Below are 13,737 nucleotides of genomic sequence, written 5' to 3'. Positions count from 1 at the left end.
AAATAATTACCAGGGACAAATTTAATTTTCCTTAGTATTTTCTAAAAAAGATTAAAGCTCTTTGTTTTTCTTCCAGGTACCTAAATCTTCTCAGATGAGCAGAAGTAGCAAATATTTATCCTCATATCATGAAAGGATTACAGAACTAAAAAGGAGGTCTGACTTTTTTTTTAGTAAATGAGTTTTCTACCTGATAAGCCTTGTGACTGATGCCATACACTAATGGATTTGCTCTCATCCGTACATAAAGATAAGTGTAACTTATCCACTTCACTGCTTCTTCCACATTAGTAACTGTTCCCAGAGCAATCTGCAAATCAAAAATATAACAAAAGTTAAACTAATGCATTAAAGTTGAATATAAACATTACATCAAAGACCATTTTGTTGAAAGTTAAGTTTTTAAAATACATCATTATGCTGTATTTAAAAGAAGGTAAGCACAATTATTGGACATGATGTTTCTCCAATTAATTAAAAATCAGTCCTGCCTCATTTAATTGAGAACAGTACATCAGAAATGTTATCTTCCAAAACTTTACTTATTATTATGGCATTTGATTAGTTTTCCCATTTGAATTTAATTCCATATAGTATTATAAACATTTTGGTATTCATTAGTTTTTCTTCTTCTTTTTGCTTCTTTTAAATTTTGGTTTCATTTTATGTGACAACATTACTGACAGTTTTAAATGTGACTGCACCACAATCAAAACAACATAATATTGCTGATTCTATCCCTCTTTGTTGTGATTTTGTATACTGTCATTACCAAAATCACAAAGGGCAACACATTAGTAGTTTTTTCCTCTAAAGATACCCATTTGCAGCATAGCTAGTATAAATATATAATATAAATACAACGGTAAATGCAGTAATTTTTGCATAAAACAAAATCATATTTTATTGGGATTTATACATATTAATAATACATACACTTTAAAAAGATCATACAAGAACAGGGAGTGGTTTTAATTTTTTATTGGTAAACTTAAAACAACCTATGGAAAAAACAGATATTTGTACTTTTGAATTATAATAAACACTGGGTAATTCTTTAGATTATATTCTGAAAGAAAATATAATTTTTAACATAGCATTTTAATGTAACTTTATAACATGTTAATTTATGAAACCAAAGGTTAATAATTTTAAAACACAACAATAACATATAAAATCTGTGTAATAAAGGGAATTGTTAGAAAATGACCTTAAGCCACAATTGCAGTGAAAAGTTTTCTTAAAAATACATTTCTTTAGCCACTGGATCTATATGTAGTCATTGTGCTTTTATACTTAGAGTGTTCATTTTAATTAACAAATTTATCCAAGTTGTGAAACTTCACAGTTGAATAATTTTTCCTGAATCTGTAACTGAAAAATTTTTTTTAACCTCTTAATACTTTAATCAAAGGAGAAGTGATGATCCCTACCTAAATAACCAAATTTTAGGAGAAAAGAAGGAAAAATAAATCCTCTTATTTTAGTACTAAATAGTAAAGAAACTATAAACCTTAATGTTTGCTTTATTCCCATGTTATAATTTAAATTCTGTGTAACTAATTTTGTATAATAGGTATGCGAATGCTTAGATATCTTTAGTTAGTTGAAGATGACATATAGCAATATTACACCATACTATTTATCCTTAAAAAAAAAAGGCCAAAAGTAAATAAATGGTAAGGCAGATTCTATCTACTTTAAAAATTACACTATCTTGAAATACATCAGACAGAGAAAGACAAATACTGTATGATCTCCCTTATACAAATAATCTAAAAACATCAAACTCAAAGAAACAAAGAACAGAATGGAGGTAGCCAGGAGTTAAGGGGTAAGGGGCATGAGGAGATGTTGGTTAAAGGGTACAAACTTTTAGGCATAAGATGAGTAAGTTCTGGGGATCTAATGTACAGCATGGTGACTGCAGTTAATCATACTGTACTGTGTACTTGAAAGTTGACATAAGAGTAGAGCTTTAGTGCTCTCATCATAACAACAAAACAAAATGGTTATTATGTGAGGTGAAGGATGTGTTTACTAACTTTACTGTGGTAAACATTTCACAAATACATATGTGTGTCAAATTATTGCATTGTACAACTTAAACTTACAATGTCATATGTCAATTATATCTTCATAAACCACAATAAAAGTAAATACATTAATGTATTTACAAATGATTAAACCATCCACAATATAAGTAAACATACACTTCCTAAAATGTGAACTGTAAGAGTTTCCACAAAATAAAGAGTAACAAGAACTAAAATTTAGCTAAGGAGTTAGTTCTACAGCACTTCCTAAATATTTGCAAGTAACACAGTTAAACATTTTCTAGTCTGCGTAGGCAAAGGAAACTAGTTTGATGATATGGCTAAAAATCCAACAGCGTCCTCCATTTGTGATTCTATTATTTGACAGCCAAATTGTGTTAATCCCCTTATGACTTATAGATATTTTAAAATAACACCACACAACTCCTAAGAGTAGAAAATTTTATAAAGGATAAAATAAGCTTGTTATTATTATACTTTCAAAATCAGACTCAGTAAATTAACAATAATAAATAATTACCTATTGCTAGGTAGTGAGAAGAATAAAGGAAAAGATGAAGTAGGTACCAAAAACTGGATCAAGTAATGCAAGTCTCCCAAATGTTCACCAAGAAGGAAAAGACTACTCAGAAAAATGAACGTAAATTTATAATGGTACATTATATTGTGAGATTAATCTTTGGATGCCACCTAGTGACAAAAACAAAAATTTACTTGCAAATATTTGTGGTCTAGTGGCTACTTAGTACAGGAGCCTTTTATAAAACAAGTATTTTTCACAGTATCTCTCTGAAATTTATTCCTTCATCTCAATAATCAAATAGGAAGTCAGTAACAAGACTGCACCATGTAAAGTATAAAGTACAATGGATATGGCAATAAATAGAGCATGGTTCCTGGTCTCAAGAAGTCTGTAGTCTTATAGTTGAGATACACGTAACTAATTAAGATGACATCTATGAAACCATTATCCACAGTGCCTAGGACATAATACATATTCAAACATGCTTTGAAAGAAAAACACCTAACATGTGAAACTTGTAAAAGTGCCATTAGTATACAGTGTAATACAGCTTTATGCTCTAAGTAAAAGAGGGGGGAAAAAACTACCCCAAATCTGGTAATTTAGAAGTAAGGCTCAAAGTATCACTTTGTATCTAATTTACCTATTGAAACTTTAGTCATTAAGGTTATCTTAATTGTTTATTTGCATGTGTTTTTTAAAAAGTTAGTTGAAATCATATAAAACTAAACAAGCAAATATAATAATCATATGTATATAAATACATATGTATACACAAACCCCTTTAGTACATGTATGAAAACACCATTTATGCCACCATTCATTTATTTATTCCACTAAAATTTGAGTGCGGGTAGTAAGTATGATTGGGGCTGAGGATAAGGGACTATGAGATAATGTAACTGCTACAATTCTGTACCGAATAACAACTTGGCACAGGTGTTTGTTAAATTTTCACAACAATCTAGTGATATTATTCCTATTTTATACATGGGAAGATTGGCACTTTATAGGTGACATGAGTAGAGTAAGGGACTGTCTAGAGCAGAAGACCTGTGCTGGAAAGTAACCAGAGCCAGAACTGGGAAGGTGTCAGACTGCTGAGGCCTTAAATCCAAGGACCAAGTGTTTGTACTATGCCCTGCGGAGATGGGAGGAACTCTGAATAAAGAATGTACGTAAGATTATAGAAAGATTAATACATTTTAAAGTATGGACCATAGGGGACTGGCACAGAATAGATAAGAAATTAATGTCACCTATGAAAGAACAGTTTCACAGGTGAAACTGTGAAACAATACCCAGTAATGTCTGCTGAATAAATTTTAATAAGCCTCAAACATGCTTCAGTGTTTCTCTCACTGCAAAATTAAGAGGCTTTATACAGGGCTGGGACTTGTGAGATTTAGCATTAATTAGTATTCGGGAGTCAGCCCCATTAGGCATCAAGCAGCAAAGATGTCTCATAAAATGTCTGCATTAAAATGATAGCTTAATATGATACTTTCTCCAGTTCTTCTAAACTAGTGTTATCAAAGATATTAGTATGGGCAACATTCCTAATCTAACGTGACCTTGATGTTGATCACTGCCGCTGTACAGTCTTGCAAAGATTTTCGGAGTCTAAAGACTTAAAAATCCATTACCTTAAGAGCACAGCACACATTCATTTTATAAACTAATTTCACACTTGGCTTCCACAGATTACCAAATTTAATTTCACACTCAACTATAATTTAAGGGAGTTTGTTTCCTTAAGAAGAAAATTTACTTTAAATGGGAGCTAGTCTAGTAGAAAAAATATGATAAATAAATTTTAGCAATGGCTATACTTCACCATATTACCTAAAAATTTCAAGGTATATGTTTCATTAGTTGAATGCCATTTATGGCATTAAATGGAATTATCGTTATAGTTAGTTGACATTTCTGAAAATCACAAACCCTAATAAGTATTTTATGAATATGAGGTGAATCTATGGGCTACAATTGATTTTTAATTTCTCAGGGCTTGACCAAATAGTTTCATTTATTTTATTATAGTCCCTAAGAAAAAGAACTTCTTGAAGACCAGAGAAGTATTTTACTCACCTGTGTCTTCTGCATAAAAACATCACCATTTTGTGTTTAATTTACCACTTACAAAAAGCTATCAAGGAAAATAATTCTAAGTTTACAAAGATGTAGTCTTTCTCGATATGCTTTTCTAGAAAAATTGTATAAAACAGCCTTGCTTTTTATTGTAAGTCAGAGAAATTATTACTACCATTTTGGAAAATATTTAGTCCTGGTCTTAGAAGAAGGCAAATGGTAGGCTGATTAATATAGAAAAATGTATTCACCTTTAAGTTACTATATTTTATATATCAGAAATCTAGGCTATAATAAGAAGACTAAGTTTGTAGTTAAAAAGACCTGCGTTTGAATACTAGCTCCAAAAGTTAGTACTTGAATGACCTTTGGTCAATTACCTATCTCTCTGAGGACAATAATATCTCCTTAGTAGCAGTACTGAGAGAATATACAAAAAGCACCCAGCAGGTTTACATGTCCTCAGTACACTGCTACTATTACTATCTTCGTACATTAGACTATTCCATCATAGATACTGGTGACCCATGACCAAGACCTAATTATTTAAACCATGCCATCATAGTAGGTAATGAGGATTGAAACTGAGATATATTTCCTTTGGAGATATTCCTAATATCATAATTCATTTCCTAATCTTTTTCACTTTCTTGTAATTATGCTACTAGAAACCAGCATCTTTCATGATTTTTTTCTAACTTCCAACTAGATCTTTTAAACCTTACCTAACCTTCTGAACCCAGATTTACCACCTTCATGAACAAAGCCCTTCCTGATAAGCTGGGGCCAAAAGGATTTTCTCCCTCTACTGAATCCTTCTTTAGAACTTATTACTCACCAACATTATTGCACTGTGTTTTTGTGTCTTTTTCTCCCCTTTTGGACTATATACTCCTTAACAGAGGAAACTGCATACTGAGTGTGTTTTTCATCCTCTAAAAAGACTTCTAAATAACATGAATAGAATATAAGTGAAATTTCTGTAATATTTCAGTTCAAATATTTCAGTTATTCATTTATTTAATAGTTATATCCCACCTACTTTCAAAAATTGTTTGAGTCAACTTTAATGGTAAGAAGGGATATAGAAGTAGGAAAGTATTGGATGACAGAGCAACAATTAAAAATGCGGTGAAAACAGCAAAGCCTCATTTGATTTTCTGACACACAGACTCTTAAGAATGTTCATCCTCTTTACCAGTTAAGATGTTATCTAGGCTTCCAGGGTCTGCTATTTAAATCTTAACACAATAATGGTGACTATACAAGTCACCTGTGAAACTGTTCTCTCATAGGTGACATTAATTTCTTATCTACGGAGTCTTATTAGTGAAAGTGTTATGTTTGTACCTCCAAGAAAAGGAAATAATTTTCTTTTTTAGCAGTCTATTAAAATGTCAAGGTTTATCTTGACTGCGGCTTTTTAATGTAAATGTTTGAGCCTAACTGAGTTCCTAACATGTGATGTCACTCAGAATTCTGATAGGGTCCAGTAAAATTTGGCCTGTAAAGACATACTTCTCCTGAAAATGAAAGGTATAACAAAAATATTATTTTACACAATAGCAGAAAGATGGTCAACATAAGTTATTGTGATAATTTTATTTTAAGATCTTAAAGTATAGGGACTAAACTCATATGTGCTTGCTCGTCTCCAGAGTATTTACTGGAAGGTTTTATATGTAAAGCTAACCTATAACTGTTTGTGAATTGTTGTTATGGTTGAAAATTCTAGAATAAAAACTATAAAAGTAATCTTGAGTAAAAAAAAAAAAAAAATCTTAACACAAACACACATCACACATGAAATAAACTATAATATTGTAGCTCAATTTAAGCAATCATATTTTCTATAACAAAGTTAATCAAATGATCTAAGACAGAAGAGCATTATTAACCTTATAAAAACTTTATAAAATACTTCATAATAAACTTTATAAAAGTGCAGTACAAATATAGTTGTTGTTATTGCTATTTCTGTTTCCCTAGTTTGTATAGCTTTGGTTAGATTTCTGTCCTATAACTTATAATGATTTAAACGTATAGTCTTTAAACAATGAGTTCTTATCAGTTATCATTTGCATTCTATATTGTTCTGAACTAATCAATAATATTGCCATTCCACCTCTTGTGTCTTATGACTGCATATGAAATAAAATGTATTATTAAATATCATGAAATAGTAATCAACTCAAACTTTATTTTTCTTGGTCATTCTTGAAGCTGGTGATTCTATTCCAACCTTTAACTCATTAGATCTTACCTCTGCATTTAGGTTATCTGCAAGGCTTTCCAGAAACTGACTCTCAATTGGGTTTTGTTGAGTGAGTAAAGAGAGGTAATGGCTGAGTTTATCATGGGTTGTTATGATGATTCCTTCTCCAAATTTGTCAAATTGTGGTCTTCCAGCTCGACCAAATATCTGCATGACATCTAAAATTCCAAGGTCAACAAAGGAGCCTCTTTTTGCAGCATATATTTGTGTTCCCTAGATGAGGAAAAGTTAATAAAAATTTACATAAACACACACAAATATAATCCTGATGAGCTGAATACTGAAATTAGGCAAATATGGCAAGATCTCAAAAGTGTACTTTAACTAATCCTTTCATCATCTGTGATAGCGTTAAATTTTCATAATATAAACTAGATTCTTTTGGAGAATATAATTCTGACCTTATATAAATAACATTCAAAGTCACTGAAGCAGCCAAATCACAATATTTTCAAATAAATCAATCCACAGGTTTGTTTTAAGATACCACAAATCCATGTGCAAAGGAAGGTAAGCTCTCACCTTAATAATAACAGCATGAGCAGGAAGATTGACACCCCAGGCTAATGTAGCTGTACAGACTAGGACTTTGATATGCCCATTAAAAAACAAGCTTTCAACCAAATTTCTGTCCTGCCGAAGCATTCCTGCATGATGAATACTAAAACCATCTGGAAATAATTCTCGTACTTGTTTATTTCTTGACTTTTGCACCTAGAGTAGATATCAACAAAACATAAAAGTGTTATTTAGCATTTAAAAGCAATTGTTATTTATCGTCTCTTGAATGAGTTTATCAAAGAGAGCACAGAATTATTTTTAAGCAACTTGAGGTCTTACTAAGTCTTAGTATATAATGCTTTATACAAAATCATTAAAAATTATATTTCCTCTATCTTAAAAAATAGGTAACCCTGAACATGGCACAAAATCCAAAAGGAAAGAAGTTAAAAGCAAGTGTCTCTTTCACTCAGGTGTCCTCTTCTTGCAATCAATCAGTATTACCTGTTTCCTATCCTTCCAAAAAACCTCTACTAAAAATAAGCATAAATCTCAGTGGCTTCCAACTCATTCAGAGTAAAGGGCAGAGTCTGTAGGATGCAAGATCTACAGAAATCATTCCCATTCCTGAACCTCACTTACTTACTCAGGCCAGACACAAGAGCTGGCTCTTTCTCTAAGTGCCCCCCAACCTTTTTTTTTTTTTTGACAAATCCACACCTGCCTCAGGGTCTTTACACTTTCTGTTCCAGACCCACTGCCTTGGGAGCCTTTCCCCCTTACTGAGATGCCCCTGGTTCCGCGGGGCATGCGCTCCTTCTCATAGTAATGAGCCAATAAACCCAACTGTGCTTCCCCGACACCTGTGTTCTTGCTGATCTCTGACAGGAGGGCACCGGCCACCTGTCTTAGCTCCTCAACTTTACATCTGCCCTGAATATTCTAACTTTGCTTCTGAGGTCTGTTCTTTGGCTTGGTCTGACCTCAGATGTGGGATATGGTCCACTTATCTGCAATCTGTATAAGTGCCACAGCAGATCTTACAAAATTCACTGACGACTCACTGTACAACGGGGAAATTTTTTCTGCAAAATTAAAGACTACGGATTAACAAAAGTGTTCATATAGTCAAAGCTTCTGTTTGGGCATCACATCCTGCGCTTATTTGCTACTGCTCTGAAAATTTCATGATCAACATCTTGATAGCTTCTTTTGAAACAGCGTTTTCCATAGTTTTCACGAAAGGGGCACTACACTGGCAGGGAATGGGGTTCTAGTACAGTCACACTGATTATCTCTAAGGTCACTTAAAATTTGAAACTTCTAAATTAATAATAATTACTAAGAACATGACCTAAGAAAACTGCACTCCATGAAATCTGCTACAGATATAAAATGGAAGGGAAAACATTAACAAACCCCACCATCTAGTGGCCAGCCAAGTAAATAACAACTTAGAATTTTGAGCCTTGTTGAGTCCCAAGCAAAATACACATACACATAAAAATGTTATCTTCATTAAGTTTCAAGGGGAGGGTATTATTTCATTTTTGTGCCGTGTGGTCAGCCTCTTAGAAATAATTGTATAAATACACTTTATTATTAACTACATTTGGATCATATTGCCTTAACTTCCATCTTTTCAGACGTGTGTTATTGTCAGTCTCACAAATACGGGCTCCACGTTATGGAGTATTTGCCAGTATACAACAGAGCTCCCTCGTGGGGTCAAGGTAGAAGAAGGAAAAACACTTCACCTACTTCATTTCTTCGCTAATATTCATGAGTGAACATTCAGAGCTAACAGAGGAAACTGAAAAATACTGCTTGGAGACAGTCACAAAAAATCATGCTGCTGGATGGCTCTTTGTTTTGGGTGAATCTGCTGTCCATGGACCCCTGGCACTGGAATATCCTGATGTGCTTGTTATAAATGCAGATTCTCAGTCAACATCCAGTTGAGGTAAGACTTGGCTTGTGACACCAATGACACAGTAAGAAGCTGAACGCAGGAAATATGTAACTGCGGTGAAAAATATTCTTATAAGGTAGCAGGTAGATCATGGGGTGCTGACACATCACCTCCAACTCTGACCAGGTGGGTTCAACCAGCTTGTTCTCTGTAAGCAACCAAGAAGTACCAGGGGTCACTTCGCCTTTGTCTCTATTCCTGCTCATACTCTGTGCATTGCTTTTTTATTGATTCATTAGAGACATGAAGTGACAACAATCTTAAAATAAGACTGGGTTGTTCATTCTCAACTGTCTTTGAATCTGAATCTGCCATTTGTGATCTAGCCTAGTTCACAGGACAAATAAACAAGAAATCCTGGGGAGGAGGCCCAGGAATGAGTGCGTTTTAAAATCTTATTTAAAAAATTATCATACAGTAAAATTCTCTTTCCACTTTGGTGTACAGTCCTATGAATTTTGGCATATGTTCAAATTGTGTAACCACCATAATAATCAGGATACAAAACGGTTCCTTTACCCTCCTTAAATTCTCTTGTTATTCCTTTATAGTTAAACCCTCCCCACTTACACCTCTTGGCACCCCCTGATCTGTTCCCCATCCCTAACTTATAGGATGGAGTAAAGTTGTGCTCTCAGAAAACATCATACCTGAAATACTTATATAACTAAATAAGAATATAATAAATAAGTAAATCAAGCATCTAATTCAGAAATCTATAAAAATAAAAAATATAACAAAGCCAAGGAAAAATGGAGAAATGCCCTAATAAAGTTAAAATAGAATCTGATTTTTAAGATGTGAAATTGATAAGTAAACATAAAAACTCTAATTTTAAAAGAAAAAAATAAAAATAGACAATGTCTATTACAGGGCAGCAGGAGTTGGCAAATTATGTGCCAACTGCCTGTTTTGTAAATAAAGTTTTATTGAAACACAGCCATATCAGTTTGTTTACATATTGTCTATGGCTGATTTTGAGCTACAATAGGGGAGTTGAGGAGTGTGACAGACACCATATGTTCGCAGGCTTAAAATATTTACTGTCTAGCCTTTAAGTAAAAGGAGATACACAGTGGAAAACAAGCACAACAGCACAAGCACAAAGACACAAAATTAGTAATGTGAAAAAGAAGTGTTCAGAAATACATCACAATTTTAAAGAATGAGAAGAGTATTCTGAAAAATTCAATACATTCCATTATTAAAAATGTTTGGAACAGATGATTTTCTAGGAAAATGTTACTAACATTTATATTAAAAGTGATAGAAAATTATAATAAAAGCAATGGAAGAAAATGTAAAGGCTATCTAATATCTAGGCTTTCATACTTTTTAAAGACAAATTAATTCTAATGTTACTAAGGGGCCCTAGAGCACAGAAATAGAAGTCTAAAAATTAATCTTACAGAGGCAGTGTAATAGCACTGATATTAAAACCTGACAAAGCAGCAGAAAACAGAATACAATAGAGAAATCTCTCTTAAGAATATTAATCCAAATAGTAAAGAGTTTTAGAAAACAGAATTCACCAGTGCATTAAAACAATATACCACAACTAAGTAAATTAAACCCCAGAATGCAAGGGCACTATACCTATAAATATATTAACATCTTTATTAATAAGTCAAAGGAGAAAAAACATATGATCATCTCCAGGCACTGAAATCTCACAAAAGACCACATTCAATCTCGATGAGCAGAGGTGACAAAACATCGATTTCAAACCACACTGAATCATAAAACATTAGGCGTATATCAATTAAAGTTAGGAACAAGGCAAAGATGTTTACAATCAGCTTACTAATGTCCTAGACAATGGAATTAGACATGAGAAGATAATAAAAAGTAGAACTACTGGAACGGAAGAGGTCAAAGCAATTATTAGTTGCAGATGAAATAAACATTTATTTAGAAAACTGAGGATTAATTAGAAACTACTGGGCTTCCCTGGTGGCGCAGTGGTTGAGAATCTGCCTGCCAATGCAGGGCACACGGGTTCAAGCCCTGGTCTGGGAAGATCCCACATGCCGCGGAGCAACTGGGTCCGTGAGCCACAATTACTGAGCCTGCGCGTCTGGAGCCTGTGCTCCGCAACAAGAGAGGCCGCGATAGTGAGAGGCCCGCGCACCGCGATGAAGAGTGGCCCCCGCTTGCCGCAACTAGAGAAAGCCCTCGCACAGAAACGAAGACCCAACACAGCCATAAATAAATAAATAAATAAATAAATAAATAAATAAATAAATAGATAGATAGATAGATAGAATTAAATCTTAAAAAAAAAAAACTACTAAAATAATGATTGATTTCAGAAAGGTGACAGTCCCCCAAATCAATATTTTAAAAAAGTCTTTCTGTATATATACAATAACTTGTTCGAAAATAAAAGGGAAGAAAATAGCACATTTATAAAAGCGGTCAAAAACAGAAAAAACAAGAAATGGGTAGCACCTACATGAAGAAAAAGCATTATTATACTGCCGAAGGACATTCAAGAAATGAAATGATATGCTTTGCTTTTGAGATGGGAAAACTTGATTTGGTAAAAATACCAATTCTCACTAACTTAATCTGTAAATCAATGCATTAACTCAACTAAAAGATAAACATTATTTCTTGGAAGTGATACTAAAGTTCATCCTTCAAAGTAAACCTGTATATCCAGGAAAAATTCTAAAATTGAAGAATAATCAGGATGCTTATCCCAATCACATATCAAAAATATTAAAAAAACAAATAAGTATTGTAAAGCAATTACATTCCAATAAAGATGTTAAAAAAAACAAAGAAGTAAAATAGTTTGATACCAGAGAAGAGACAATAAGATCAAGGAAATAGAAGACAAAGTTCAGAAACTGACTCAGGCAAATGTGAGAATTTTGTATGTTATATTAAACTTTAAAAACAACAGAATAAACAGGAAGTATTCAGAAATGCATTTGCTGGGGGAGGTCATCAAGAAGATGTGACCACCAGCTTGACCCACAGGCTGGGCCCAGGCAATCAGAGGCTCCTCATCCCCTCTCCCGTCCTTGGAATGTGCACTCTGCTTGCCTTCACTTAGAAGCTGCCCAAGGACACAGCCCTTAGACAGAAATGCGGTGCTGTCTGTGCACATGACTAAACCCCGTTAAAGCCTCTATATAAACTTTTAAGGTTGTGGCAGGTGGGTGCAGAGATCTACTTGTATGTAAGTTCCCTCAATTATTAAACCTGCCACCCACCCATCTGGAGTGGTCTGTCTCTTTCTTAAGTCTTTCCTTGTCCTCTGTGTTTTGGGGCCGGTTTCACATTACACCCAGAAAGGTCCCGAGGAGACTGCAAACCAACACCATTACTATATGCAATAAGTTCTAGACGGATCAAAGATTTAATAATGAAAATTTAAAACGTAACTTAAAAAGGGCTGGAGGAAATCATGATGAAGTGAGTGTGATCTTTATAAGCAAGACAAAGCCCAAATACTGTAAATAAACTGAAAAAAATCTCATTATGGTAAAAATATTCATAAATTAATAAAAATAAAAATCAAAGATTAAGTAGGAAAAATGTTTGTAACACATATAACAGTACATGCAATTTATAGAAAAAGAAATTCAAATGGCAAATACGAAAAACGCTCAGCTTCACTCATAAAGAAATGCCAGTCAAAATAATAATGAAGTACCATTTTTGGCCTATTAATCTGTCATAATCTCAAAAACTCTAACGCTGTTCAGTGCTGGCAAAGTTAGGCGGGAGGAAGTTACTGTCCCAGGAAATGTTAAATTGGAACAATCTCTTCAGTGGGCAGCTCAGGACCACTCATTCACCAAAATTTTAAATGCATGTACCGTGTTGATAACTAAATTCCACTGCCAGGAATTTTCCCAGTGGACATCACTGCAAGTGCCAAGAGTGTGAGCGAGAATGTGTACTGCAGCACTGTTTACAATGCGACATAATTAGAAACAACAAAAGTATCCATCGAGACAGACTGGGTAAATGAATTAAGATAATGTCCACACTGGGACCTACTACGCAGTTGTTAAAAGAATGAATCAGATCTTTCAGGGTTGATCTGGAAAGATTTCCATGATGTATTACTAAGTGAAAAAAGTATGAGACATAAAAGTGTGCCTAACACGATCCAATTTTTTCATACTGAAACTCACATGCAGACACACACAATGGCAGTTTGTATAAAACCTTCCCTTGAAAGAAACATAAATGGAAGAAGGTTTTTAATAGGAGTTTTATTTGGAGAAATCAATGGAGAAAGATGGTTAAGACCATGAGTTACGGAGCTAAACTTATTACAAGATGCCTGCTGCTTCCT

At 33.6% G+C, this 13,737-nt stretch overlaps 1 protein-coding gene and 1 long non-coding RNA gene across 3 annotated transcripts in view; one reads left to right on the top strand and one right to left on the bottom strand.

Annotated features, from left to right (window-relative positions):
* Positions 1-13,737, bottom strand: part of ASCC3 (activating signal cointegrator 1 complex subunit 3) — a 326,479-nt gene that overhangs the window by 123,323 nt on the left and 189,419 nt on the right. For both annotated transcript variants that reach the window (XM_082405191.1, XM_082405192.1), the window contains 3 exons: positions 7,469-7,660; positions 6,935-7,159; positions 191-310 (listed from right to left, as the gene is read on the bottom strand). In XM_082405191.1, the coding sequence (XP_082261317.1) occupies positions 191-310; positions 6,935-7,159; positions 7,469-7,660 (537 nt within the window). The remainder of the gene's footprint in view (positions 1-190; positions 311-6,934; positions 7,160-7,468; positions 7,661-13,737) is intronic.
* The window catches only part of LOC309634846, a 151,406-nt gene that overhangs the window by 55,565 nt on the left and 82,104 nt on the right, over positions 1-13,737 (top strand). The gene's annotated exons all lie outside the window — the stretch shown is intronic.

This window comes from Balaenoptera borealis (genome assembly GCF_965194805.1).
Source record: "Balaenoptera borealis genome assembly, chromosome: 9".
Taxonomy (NCBI): Eukaryota; Metazoa; Chordata; class Mammalia; order Artiodactyla; family Balaenopteridae; genus Balaenoptera; species Balaenoptera borealis.
This window is presented reverse-complemented; position numbering and strand designations above follow the sequence as displayed.